General features: G+C 44.3%; 1 protein-coding gene across 4 annotated transcripts in view; it reads left to right on the top strand.

The window, feature by feature from the left end:
• Nucleotides 1–268: 268 nt before the first annotated feature.
• The window catches only part of SAMD12 (sterile alpha motif domain containing 12), a 170,597-nt gene continuing 157,351 nt past the window's right edge, over nucleotides 269–13,514 (top strand). For all 4 annotated transcript variants that reach the window (XM_066335143.1, XM_066335159.1, XM_066335133.1 and 1 more), the window contains exon 1: nucleotides 269–385. In XM_066335143.1, coding sequence (XP_066191240.1) covers nucleotides 373–385 — 13 coding nt within the window. In that variant the 5' untranslated portion in view covers nucleotides 269–372. The remainder of the gene's footprint in view (nucleotides 386–13,514) is intronic.

Genomic DNA, 13,514 nt, shown 5'->3' with positions numbered 1-13,514 from the left:
CCCAAGGCGTGAAATAAAGCTTCCCGGGGCAGGCTGCCGGCGCAGTCCCTGTGGCACACACGCCCCGTGTGGCTCCAGCCCCGCCGCCCCCCGCAGCCCACTGCCGCCCCCGCGCTCTCCCCGCCCGGCGGCCACACGCGGAGGCGCCCCGGGGCCCCGCCGGCGGCGCGGAACGCCGGTGCCCGGCCGGGCGCCCGTTTCCCGGGACTACGTTTCCCAGGGATCCGCGTTGCGGCCCCGCCCGCTGTCAGCGAGCGCTGCAGGTTGATCGCCGCCGCTGCAGATGAGCGGAGCCCGCGCGGGCGGGGGGGCGGCCGGGGCAGCGCCGCCGGGGCCGGGTCGGCGGCCGGCGCACTATGCGAGGCCGGGAGGATGGCGGTGGAAGGTAAGGGCTTCGCGTCCCCTGCCCGCCGCCCCCGGGGTCCCTCCCCTGTCTCCTCCCCCGGGCGCTCACCTGCGCGGTGGCGGGGCCGCCCCGGCCCGACCCGGCCCGGCGGGACAGCCGGCTCCGCCGGCGGGGCCGCCGTGCCGCCCGCTGCCCCGGCCTCGCGTGGGGCGGCCCCGGCCCCCGCGCTCCTCTGCCCGGCCGCCCGCGGCTGCCTCGGACCGGGTGCCGCGGAGCCGGGCCGCGGCTGCCGCCCCCGCCCGCGGCGAGGCGGGCGGTAGGGGCTGCCCCGAGGCTTCGGTCGGTAACTTCCCGGCGGGCCCGGAGGTGCCGCCTCTCCCGGCGAGGGCGACCGACCTGCGCCGCCTCCCTCCGGAGCGGCCCCGGCGCCCGCGCTCAGCCCCGGGCGTTCCCCCGCCCCGCCGCCCGTCCGAATCCCGCGGGCGCCGGGACGCCGCCGTCCCTCGCTGCTGCCCCGATCCCTGAAGCGCCCCGAGGCCGCGATGCCCACGAAGCTCCAGCGTCCCCCGCAGGGGTGCAGAGCTGTGCTCGGCCCCTCCTTCTCGCGGAGGGATGGAGAAGGCAAAGGGCCGAGATGCTCAGCTCCTGGGCAGCCGGTCGCTGCGAGGTGTTCATAAGGTGCCCGGCTCCTGGGGATGTACTCCGGCAACGGAGATGACAGCAACCAAGACCTGGACAGGTGGACGCTTTGGGTCTTCCAGTAAATACTTTAGACCCTTTAGCCGTCTAACATTGGCTGTGTGATCCCTTTCTATTGGGTCTTTCGGGAAGTTGGAGGAGAGAGGTGTCTGACAAAAGGCAAATCTGCTTTCCTGCTGTCTGCTTCCAAAATTCCCTCGGTTTTCTAGTGCTTTAGACTGAGGCAGTGACTGTCCTGGGATTTGTGCCTCATCTTGCTTTATTTGGTGCCCTTGGGAAAATTTAGGAATCCTGTGTAAACCAGCTGTCTGACCCCTTCTCCTGTGCTTAATTTAGTGTATGTCAGTATTTTTGTGTGCTCATCTTGTGACTACCGTGAGTTTTGTTTCTCACTTAAGCTGAAATCTACAGTTCTATCAGAGACACTTGCTTTATTCCTGAAAATCATGCTGAAGCTATCTTTTGCTGAGTACCCAAGTGAACAGCACAAATGATAGTCCAGCCAAAAATTAGACGTCCTGGAGGTAATGGGGAGCTTAACATCCCCGAAAAAACAGGTTCCTATGCAAATTCAAATAAAGGTAAACGAGACCACTATTTCTCAAAAGGTGTCATCAACATCTGAAGTTGTTCATCCTATGTCTAAGCTTTTCCATGAGGCAAATATTTCTTAGGCACAGGCTGCTTTACCGAATGGCATTTTTGAAGACTGAAGTGATACAGAGAAGGAAGGTAGTGGTCCTGAATAAAAGCATTACTTCTTCAGTAACAAAAGCATAATGACATGAACTGGGCATGCGTGCCTAGTAGTGGGTAAGTAAGTAAATGAAATGGACTGCCATGCACCAGATGGTTCATATGCCAGCAGCAACCCCTGTTTCAGTGTGCTCACTAATGTCATCTTCCTTTATTTACTTGAAGTCCTTCTCAGTCTGTTTGCTAGATCTTTTCAGGTCTGTAATAATTCCTGTCATATCTGCAGTGCCCTCCATCTGAGAATCTCTAAAAGCTTTGTAAATATTAATGAAGGAAAGCTCTGCTAAAGCTTTGGGAAGCAGTGCCTTTCTCTTCTCCTGAGATGGAATATTTTTCTTTAACTCCTTCTTCCTATTTCCTTTCCCCAAGATGCATCCTGCTGTGGTGTGTCAGAACAGGCATTCTTGTCTGTGTGTTCTGCATTCCTCCCATTTTGCTTTTTTCCTCCCTCAACTTTCTTGCCTTGGCATAATTCTGTTGCCCTCACACTAACACAGTAATATGGCTATTTCAGCACAAGCAGCTATGTGGCCATACTACTTTGTGTGTTTGTAGTACATTCACATTTGAAGCCTTTTGTCCATAATTTTCTGCTGGAATGGCGTTTCTTTGTGTGACTGTGCTTAAAAACTTGCTTTTCTCTTAATGCATCTTCTGCCATATTGGAGCCCTGGGTGTGAGCTGTGCTCTGTTCCCAAACTGTGACTTTTGGCAAGGAAGATGTGGCATTTCAGCTCCTGTTTGGAAAGCTGAGAGGTTACTTGTTCCTCATGACTCCAATCATCACAGTGTACAGACCCTGCTTTAGTCTGAAGCATAGTTGCCATCAAATCTTCCAAATAGATAGTTTTGTAGGAAAATGTCCTGGACTCAAGAAGAATAGATAGTTGGGATTTTTTTGTTTTCTGTTTGTTTGTTTTGTTTGTTTTCTTTGGATACATGCTTTCTTGGCTTGCAGCTTGGGATCTTGAGAGCATAACCAGCTGTACAACAGTTTTGGAAGCCTGGAAATAAGGTTTAAACTGAGGTTGTCTGGCCCTCCAGTCTCTAAAGTAGTTAGCTGAGAGCTTGGCTAGGATGAGCTTCTTGGGCTTTCTTTTATAGAGTGATGCAAGGCCTTTGAATGGTTGGGTCAACTGGCTTCTTGTGCAGAGTTGCAAGTGTCTGGCTCTGGGGTGCAACTGGTGGGGAGTGGAAAGGTCCCTGGGGGCTAAGGGAGGCATGGATTCTGTGGCATGGAGTTCCTGACTGGAGCCAACATCCACTGCCCCACAAGCTATTGTTCTGTGGAAACTGCCTGTTTCTCAGCTTCAGCCGTAAACCTGGAGTCTTTGTTTTGTTTTGCCCTTCAAAAATGCTCTGTGTGGCTAAGGTGAAAATATTTTGTAGCTTATACTTTTTGGAAAATTTTGAAAAATTTGTTTGTTTTATCTAACAAGCTGCTGAAATCTTCCCCAAATCTAATTATTTTAGAGCTATCTTAGCATAATGTGGCGGAATTGAGCTATGGCAACAAATGTCCATCAGTTTACTTCAGGAAAATACCCAAACTTTTTTATTGGGATAGCTGAGAGTGGTAGACTTGCAAATATGAAGTGGGAATTTGGAGAATATTACAGTTCTCTTTGCCAGTTGTATATAATACATACTTCAGTGTCCCAAAAGAGTTTATGTGGACTGGGAGGTCCTTTGGGCTGTAAAGAGGCAATGCTTCCAGACTGATGAAAGGATTGGTGTGTGTGTATCAGGAAAGTGAGTTTGCACTCCTTAATATGAGCCCATTGAGATGGGAGTACTGCCAAGGTAAGTCTATTTTTAGACTCAACAGTTTTGACAATGTTCCTTTAAGTGTTTTTTTCTCCTTCTAGTAAGAATGAAAGAACTAGGTCAGAGCCAGTAGAAAAAGGCTTTTGATCTCTGCAACAGTGTTCTCAATTTTTTTTTCTGCAGTTTGCTCTTGTGCAGCAGAGGTAAAGGGAAAAAGAAAGAAAATTCCGCCCCCCCCCCTTTCCCCCAGTGTTTATTGCACAGGAAAGTGAGAGACTGACAGCACCCAGCAGATGATGTCTGATGTCTGCATGCAGGTGATCCCACACATGTTGGATCCCCTGCATCTCTGATCTATGGTGTTTTTGAGACTCCTTTGCAAAGAAAAGTGCTAATTATATCATGAAGTTCTTTCATGTTAAGTGTTTAATGAAGTTTGGTCTAACACCTTTGTTGCTTTGCATAAACTTTGGAAAGTGCCACATACATTTGTTGCAGGTCTCCTCCTGGAGGTGTATGTAAACTTCCAGTCTCCTATGGCACTTCTGTAGAGGGCTTGAGACCCTGGATCTTTCTACAGGATAGTATTTTTTACTAAGAAATGGAACCTTGCTGACATAAAATGACAATGACTGGCCTTACCCCTTGGTAATCCTTAAGGAAGCCAAGACTCAGAGGAGGTTAGGTCATTCTGTGGAGTGGCATCCAGGTTAACTGCTGCAGGACTGAAGTTATATGCAGCTTGTAACCAACTTCTATCGGAGTGATCCTGTGAATTTCAGCTATGTGATGTACCTTGGTTGAACGCCTTCAGTGCCTAGCAACTCCATGGATATTGAATGCTGCCATGTGTTTCTTCAGAGACTTGAGATACGGTGAGCTCATAGATGTGCAATGCTAACTCTGCCAAGAATGTCAAAGCAAGTTCAGGATCACCCAGAGGACAGCTTTGAAGCAGCTTTCAGTGTAGGTACCGATCATGCTGTTCCAGGGTGTGCCCAAAAGTACAACTCTTCTGACAGGTATTCAGTTATTCAACTTCATCTTATTTCTACGCCCACTTTGAGCTCAGACTGGATATGTCTCCATATAGAAGTTTCCAGGGAATATGATCCAGTAGATGGTGTTTCAGCACACTTACTTGCCCTTGGAGCAAAGAAGTAATAGGCCCTGTGATTCAAAAATAGCACATGTTTCCATCATGTTTTTGGTTCCTTCAGTAATTTCTAACCACTTGTTAGCTTGAGGGATTCAGGCATAGAGCTTGGAATAGCTGCCATTTGGAAGCAGGACCAAGAGACACATCTCATTTCAACTCTCTGGTTGAAACAGTCAATTGGGTCATAGCAGAGGAGATAGGTAAGACCAATGCTGGAGGTATACTGGACAGTGAAGCATAAGATTTGAACATCAGCCTTTGGCCTTGTGTTCTGTGTGTTACTTTCTGACCATTTATTGCAAAAATGCGTCAGCAGTTATGGGATTCCAGAGAGGAACATAGATCTTCTCTTATCCACATTCATGTGGCAACCTTCTTGTTGGGCTGTAACATCTCCCCCCTTATTTCTTGCTCAACCGCAGCTCCACGTCCTGCCCACCCCCACACTGCCTGGTGGTTGTGCCTGCTTTTCTGCTTTGAACCACTGCTTAGAGCTTGCCAGTCTATGTTGCTACATTTGGAAGGGACACTGTGAGCTGAAGTTCAGAAGGTGCACTCTGTTGTGGGAACTGGAGACCCCAAAATGAAGCTCTGGCAACAAAGAATCACCCTGCAATCTCGAAGTGTCTTTAGGCGTATTCAGCTTGAGTGGAGGGTGGATATTATGGAAGTTACATTCTCATTTTACCCTCCCTGCTTTTACAAATGAACCTATATTAGGCAGGAATCAAGGTACCAAGTATAGGCTTGGTGTGACGCTGTTTCCTTTGGATGAAATTTGGTTGTAGCATAAGACTGTTTCTGGAAGCTCGGAAGTACTTTCACGTCAAGCGGTTTAGATACAGTTCCTTGATTGTTTGACCTTACCCTTTAAAATACTTGGAAGACCTAGTAGCTCAAAGAGGACACGGATTAGTATAAATTTACTGGTTCAGTACAACTGAATCACATCACAAGGTTAAAACTTGTCAGGTGGTGGTAATATATGGGCAAAGGGAAGGAATGATGCTTTGAAAGTTTATGTGCTTGCTCCACCAAGGAGGGAATCCAAGTGAGCAAATGACAAGAGTTAGACTTTGGATGCATTTCCTAACATACTACTGGAAAGCATTGACAAAACCTGTAGTGACACTGTAAGAGCTCGTGTTTACTGCTCAAATGGAAACGATAAAATGGAACTGTTCTTGAGGGGGTTTGGAGGGTTTTTATGTTGTTCTCTTATGTCCAAGTGTGGCAGGCAACATCCAAGGAGGTTGTGTAGCTTTGTTCATCTCGTTCACAGCTGAGTGTATGAGGTCAGGGCAAGCTGCTTAGAGCCAGTCACCAGTGGTTCCCAGTATTGTTGTGTTGCAAGGGCTGTGGCAGGAGAACAGCAGTGACAGGCTCAGAGCAAGGCACTGTAGCTGGATGGTGTCAGAGTTGCAGACTGGTGCTGGTTGTTGAGGTGATAAGCATGGAGAAGTTTCCGTCCAAAACATCTTCTGTGCAGACCTGCTGGTGGGTGAAGAACTAGGTATCCTTGAAGCACTGTGAGTTTTTGTTTTGTGCATTGGTCTCTGAAAGTAATACAGCTAGTTTGCAGAGGTAGTAGAGCTGTTAAAAGGCTGCTTTTAATTTCACTGAGTATTGAGTCTGTGGGTCTGTTAGGATACTGTGCCTGGTTTTGGAGACAATTTTCTCTGTTGTCTTGGCTGAGACAGCTTTACCCTCTTGTGCCCTGTTTTGTCTCTTGACTGTCTCTCCTTTGATCCAGACTGTGTGATCTCTAGTGCAATGCTACTTTCTGTGAAAAAAAGATATTCAGAGTTTAAAACTGAGCAATCCTGTTGTGGGTTATTTCTTATGAAAGCTGTTGCCTTTGAATGGATACAGGTATTTACCCTTGCAGATTAACAATTGAACAGCTAGCTCTCAATTATCTGCTCAAAACATCCAGAGAATGTAGAGGGAATAGTTCTGAAAGGTGCCAAAGGCAAAGGTGGAGAAAAGGGCTGAAAAATTGAGTAATTTTGAAGTCTTCTGAAACGGGTTGGTGCTGGTCAAAATAGCAAATAAGATTCCAAGCGCTGTGAGGAGAGCTCAGAACAAGGCAAGAGAGGTCTTTGTTTCTGTATCATTGCGTATTGCTCCTATGTTGTGAATACTCCTGGCACTTTTTGCTTGCCACACCCTATAAGAAGAAGAGGACTGGAAAGAATACAGGAGAGAACAGTCAGCTGGTCAGAGACATAGTGTGTTCTCTGAAGGCAGGTTACAGATACTATCATTCTTTAGCTTGGAAAAGAGATGGGCAGGTTATGAAGATTCTGATTCTTTAGCTTGGAAGAGAGATTACCATGGAGAGAATCCTTAGGCCTTCATGAATGAAGTGGATAAGGTGGAAAAAGGAACTAGGTCACAAGGCAGAACAATGAAGCTGTAGGGTTTTGTGCTTTAAATTAAAAAAGGAAATAGTTTTTCTTATAACACAAGAGTTCACTAGGTGCACCTTTAACCTTAGGGGTCATTCCTAATGTGCCAAGGGCTGGATCAATTCATATATGCCCTGCTCTCACACAGTTTTCTTAAGTGGTGGCATAAAGGGCTAGACTTCTAGTCTGACCCAGCTTGATGACTTTTATGACAAAATCTAGCTCATCTGCTGTGTATCCAGAACAATTCCACTCAAAAGAATTTGATTTACATTGAGCAGCTGAGAAGGAAATTTGGTCAGGACAACCCAGAAACAGAGGAGATGAGGAATTAGGCACTGAGCTATGAAAATATTAACAGGCAGGGTCATGATGCATAAGATATGTAGCTTTCTTTCTCCTAGTATATAAGAACTGATACTGCTCTGTAAGAGGAACTGTGTGCTATGTCTGGTCAATGGGATTTGGGGAAGCGGGGCCCTGCATTAGGTTGCAGCTATAGAAATGCCATCCTGGAAAATACTGATTCTCCACAGCAGATAGGGTTGGAAACACCTGTAGTAACCTCTATAAATGAGGTGAACTATGGTCTGAGAGAAACGTTCAGGAAAATCTGAAGCAGAGTAGATCTACAGATGTCAGCCTTAGTGGCTTCTGCCTTGAGTAGGTTTTATGTTCCCTCACTTTTGTGTAGGGTTCTCCTTTTCTCTCCAGAAGTGTCCAGTTGTAAAAGGACTACAGAAAGAGTCAGGTAGTTGCTGTGAGTAGCTGCATGTTCTCTGTGCAGCATGAGTTAAACTTGGCATTAAAGAGCAGCTTCATTACTTGAAACAATTACAACTCACCCTAGTTTGTGCTCCTCCTGGATGAAGCAAGGAGGTGTGCAGGGGTCTGAACTTGGGCTGAAGTGAACTCTACATTCCAATACAGGATATAGTATGTTTGCAGGGAGTATGTGGTTGACAAACATAAGGGTGTGAGGAAGACTGTGGATTTTAGCTGGTCTTTAGTGCAGCCCTCTTCATCTCTATATTATGTGCTAGCTTCTGTTCTTCAGCTGAACATTCAGATTATTATTTCCCTCCATTCCCCCACTCATTTGCTCTCCTTTGCTCTGTCTGTGGCTCTTTTTTTCCTTTAAATTTTATTTTCTTCCCCTAGAGGGGATTTTGTTTGAGTTGGTTTGCTTCTCTGCAAATAACCTAGTAAAAGCAAGAAAGAGACTTTTAATAATGCTGTTTCATAAACATAAAGAAAGAGAATTGTAATGTGCATCAATAGAAGCTTTCTCTGAGATTGCCCTCTGCGTGCTCTCAACTGATGGTTTGTTGCTACACAAATCATCTAGGGTACTAGAGTGAGTAGGATACAGTGGTATGAGCGAGGAGTAGGAGGTGAAGAATTTTACTGGGGAAAGAAAAGAAGGCGTTTCCAGACTCTTCTGTTAAGTGTACAAGGGAAGCAATAGCCTGGAACAGTGATAAAGGAGGTAACTTTTAGGCCGTTGAGAGAAAGCCAGGACTGAAAACAGAAGTCAACTGCCAGATTTCAAACTAGTTATGCTAGTGAGAATGAATAAAGTATTTTCCTTCACAATTTGATGACTGTGCTTCATTCATGGGACAAGAAATAAAGCCCAGAAATAAAGTCCACAGCTGTATCTCAGCCATTTCTGTGCCACATGTTTACCAGACACCAGCTTTCACGAATAGAGTGAAGGCAGAGAACTATGATGTATGTGTGGGACAGTGCACCTTTGATGCCTTAATAAAGACTTAACCTGTTTGTGTCTGAGCTGTTCTTTGTGTGCTGGATAGGTACTTTAGCGTTTAAAAACATTTTTGGTGTAATGTTGGCTGATTATAGAATTGAATAATAATGCTGCTAGAACTTGAGAAGAGGCATTTTCAGAAATAGAATTTGTGGTGAAGCATGACTATCCAACTTCCTAATCAGTCACTGCAAGACAAGTTTCTTCCAAGATCAGTGGAACTAATAAAGGCTCATTGCATACCAAGGTGTGTTATTACTCTCTTTTATCTCTCTGTTTTCTCTGTGAAATCCTTAGGGCAACAGTGGTACCTAGTTTGGAGTTTGTCTAAGTTGGTTGGTGACTGACAGTTGTAATATATGGTGAATACTTTTCCTTGTGAGAGAGAATTATTTTAGGTCTCTGCCTCTCTGTCTATCGATTGATTTTCTTTGTTTGTCATACTTATAATTCTTATCTCTTGTAGCACCCTCTTTGTGTGCAATTGTGTGTGATTCACAATCTTGAAATCCAGAGTTCCTCACTATTCAGGAGAATCTCTCTAGATGCTTGCACAAGCCTTCTTATTGACTTACTAGTTCGCAAAACAAATGACCAAGTATTTTGTGCTTTAATCCGTTGCTTAAATTGTTTTCTCGTGTACAGGTGATGCATGTTACTTACTGACCTTTATTACTCTGTTCACTAAGATCCATTTTGCTCTGAGTTAATTGCATAGCTCACTTGGTCCCCTTATGTGTCAGTATTCTCCTGTTCATATGTACCTGTACAGGATTTGTGGTAACCTGGCCTTATTAATTCACTGAATAGGTTCATTTTTCAATGAGCCTCTGTTGCTAATGTGAATTCAAGAGCTGCTTGTACCAAGTGTACTTTTATTAAAACAGAATGAGAAAATGCCTCAGAAATAATTTGGTTGTCCAATCACTGTGTCTGCTTTTTATGATGAAATCTTGTTGCTGTTACGAAGGCTGAACTTGCGTTGTGGAGACACCAAGGTCTATCTAGCATAATGATGACTTGCAGTCTGTCTCCTGAAGAGCAGGTGTAAAAGAGACTGTTTATGGTATTTGCTAAAATCTGTAGGATAAGAGATGGTAAGTGGATATTGCCATACGTAAAATAAATAGTTTCTAGTAGGAAAACTGTAAAAAATTCATTAAAAAAAATTCTAGCTGAAGAAACTTAATTGAATACATATCCTGGTGGGATGAGAGTCTTAGAAGGCAAACTCAACCCATACAAGAATTTAATTTCTTATTCTGGGCTTAGTGTTTCTGTTCTGTAAAGAACTAAGGCATCTCTTCTCTCTACACTTAAAATTTGTTCAGTTTTCAACCAAATTATGAATTTAGTTTGATTCCAGATATGAAAGTGCTAAGTTACTCATTCTGGTTCCTTGATATATTTCTTTTGCTGTACAAGACCTTATACCATCTTACAGCTGAAGTTTGTTAGAGAGATGTATGTGAAGTGTAGTAGCTTGTCTCAGAAAACATACTTGTTCTGTGTTCTTCTTTGAGTATTTTTCATTGTTTCTGAAGAGGTCAAATGGCTTATAGTAGTAATTGCCTTGAAACCATGGAGTGACTACTTCATTGTCTAGTTAGAGATGTTCAGGGATAGTTGTCTCAGGAATACCATTACCTTAAATTTTCTTGCTGATAATAATTCTAAAGAGGTAAAAAAGGCTAAAACCCCACAAGTCACAGTTATAAATTAAAATGAATGCCCCTCCTCTGAACACTTTATTCTCTTCTGCCTCTATCCACTTCCTACACCTGTGTCCCCTTTGCTCTGCCCTTCCTGCTGTCTTGATCTGGTTCAGTGTCCACTTCCTTGCTGCTGAGCTGTCACTTACCTTGCCCTTCAAGATATTGCCTAGCTGTTGGCCATGTCCCACTGCTTTTACAAAGACTTGCTTGTAAAATTCTTGTCTTGTAAGAAGCTGAGTTTTGTTTAGTTGATTAATGATTAGTAGTCATTATAACAAGAGACTAGAAAGACAAGCAACTCACTGGAGGGACCTGCGGGTACAGGTGTGTGTCTGTCTGCCAAGCCTTGCTGCCTGTGTCTGTCTGGCTTTATACTCAAAGCTGTGCATACAGCTCATCAGTAGCAGCAGTTTACAGTGCGCTCCACATCTCAATACTGGCCTGCCTTTTGGCACAGCATGTTTAGAATTGCTTAATGCTGGGTTTTGATGCTGACCAACAGAAGCAGATAGCTAGACACCAATATTACCTCAGTTAAGTACTTTGGGATATCAGCCTTATAGGAGGTTTGTGATGAATTCATGTGACTTGTACTGAAGTAGAAAAGGTCCTGAATGATTTGCTGGGCTTCTTTGCTCTATGTGAGTGCTGTGGATTTGGTGGCTGTTAGACAGGTTTGAGGAACAGAGCAGGCAAAATCTTGAATTTACTTATTCAGCAGGTTGCCAGCAGTATTTACTACATTGCAACATGAGCAGCAGATTGTATTCATCTGAAACTTTGATGGCATTTTCAGCTGGTCCCAAGTGATGTGTTGGGGGAACTGCAAATTTACATTAGGCATAGAGAGGACTGTATGGAGAAGTAGTTCTGGTAGACAAAAGCTGGACAGTTTCTCAAAACCAGAAGCTGATTGATAAGGCAGATGGACCATTCATAGGCATTACAGAAACTCATTACTGTGGAAGAAATTTCTGCCAGACAAAGTAGTCAAAATAGTCCTAAATTTTATAGCACAAATTAAAGCCATCTTTATTTGCTGTTTTTAATCTTGTTTTTTACTAGAAGTGCTACTAACTGCTCAGGTCAGATATCTTTGAAATAATCCCATGTTTTCTAGGGATATGCAGAGCTACTAATGAAGTATAAGCTTCTTGAAATACAAGAAGGACTTTGCAATGCAGATCCATCTTGCTTGTTTGGTCAGTGTGAGGAGGCATCTCAATCTGAACAAGACTTCAGTGTTTTCAGTGTGAGTGACTCCTCTCTGATCAACCCTGGTAAAGCAGGTTGTGAATAAAGGTAAGAAAAAAGCCTCAGGGATTCTGTCTTCTGGTTTGAAATGCAGCATTTGGAAGTATAGAACTCTCATTGAAAATGCTGACTGTAAAATTTGATGTGGTTGGAGGTTTGATTTGCTTTTGACAAAGAAATGGGCAGAGATGGAAGGAACAAGTTCAGTGAGAGCTGCTGTCCAAAGGTCTTTTTTCCCTAGAAATACTTGATAAATCTTTGTGACTATTTTGTGACTGAATAGATATTTGGACCCTTTTTATAAGGCCCCTGCTATGTCCAGCCTGAGTTTGTTAATGGTCAAGCTATATGGATGAACTTTTTTTCTGTCTTTTTCAACGATGTGGCATTTTATGGTGGGAGTAGCAGGTGCATTGTATGGACTTACCTCTGAGCATTGTGCAGCTAAGTCTGTGGAATGAATATATAAAATGGAGCTTGCAAGGTTGCCAGTATGTGGCACATGAAAGTTTTGTAAGGATTGTTAGAGGTTGGGTGGGTATCTCCTGTGCCTGCTTTTTGTCTCTGAATAGCAAAAGCTAGCATATGACTATGATGCACACAGAACAGGGCACATGAGTAAGAAGATGCTATTTTTACTCGATCACTTTTTAGAATAGAACAATTGTTATTGCATGTAACTCAAGTGCTTGCCAAATATGCTTTAATGTAGCCTTAATTGATCTGCTTAAAGTTTTAAGCAGCCAGCAGTATTCCCACTGAAACACGTAGTTATGAAATGTTTGACACAGTAGGCAGTGAGTGCACAGAGGTAGTGATTGATCATAGATTTATCTGCTAAGCCTTGAGCCTACAGATGGAGAGACAAAGACTTTCCATCTGTCCATGCAAAACTTTAGATATATCAAGGCTATGTTTTGAAGAGTGCCTTCAGGCTTTTTTCCAGACAGGATTCACAGAGTACCCTCTAGGAAAAGACAAGGCTTGCCCCAGATGCCAGTAACTTACGATGGCTCTTGGTGACTTCTGTGTACCATCAAGCATGCTCAGACAAGCTGTCTCTTGGCTGCTTGCCATCTGGGAGGCAGGCATGCATGGGAGGAAGGTAGCCAGGAGGGGCAGAGCATTCTTGTTGCCCTGAGAGCTCTTCTTTGAGACTCTATATGCACTCGGGAAAGATCTGTGTGGGTATGGAACTGGCTCACATGTATGGGCCAGCTTCTGCAGGGCAACAACTTGTCTTGCTCTGTATACATGGAAAGGACTTGAGTTTGTGTTCAAACCATATATAAGAAGTACACAGTGTATTGCATCCTAGCTTTTTAGGACAGATGTGGGGTCATTTTTCCATTTTGGATGCTCTGCTTACTGTTTTTCTCACAGAGCTTTTCACTCTCATAACTTGGCAGATCTCAGCAGTCCTTGTAGGAGAAGTGGGTATTTTCCATTAGATTGAGCTTTACCATTAGGTTAGGAGTACAAGAGCAGTTAAGTACATTTGTTTTAAATAATAGTTTGCTTCATAAATGTAATCTGTGGATCTATGTTATTGTGTCAGCCAGCACCATTCATTATGTGCTTGTTGCTGTGGAGTCAGAGCTCTACAGAACATCCACCCTCCTTCCTCAAAAGGAAA

Source organism: Sylvia atricapilla, chromosome 1, assembly GCF_009819655.1.
Source record: "Sylvia atricapilla isolate bSylAtr1 chromosome 1, bSylAtr1.pri, whole genome shotgun sequence".
In the NCBI taxonomy this organism is placed as follows: Eukaryota; Metazoa; Chordata; class Aves; order Passeriformes; family Sylviidae; genus Sylvia; species Sylvia atricapilla.
Note: the sequence above shows the minus strand (reverse complement) of the source record. Positions and strands in the feature narration are given on the sequence as shown.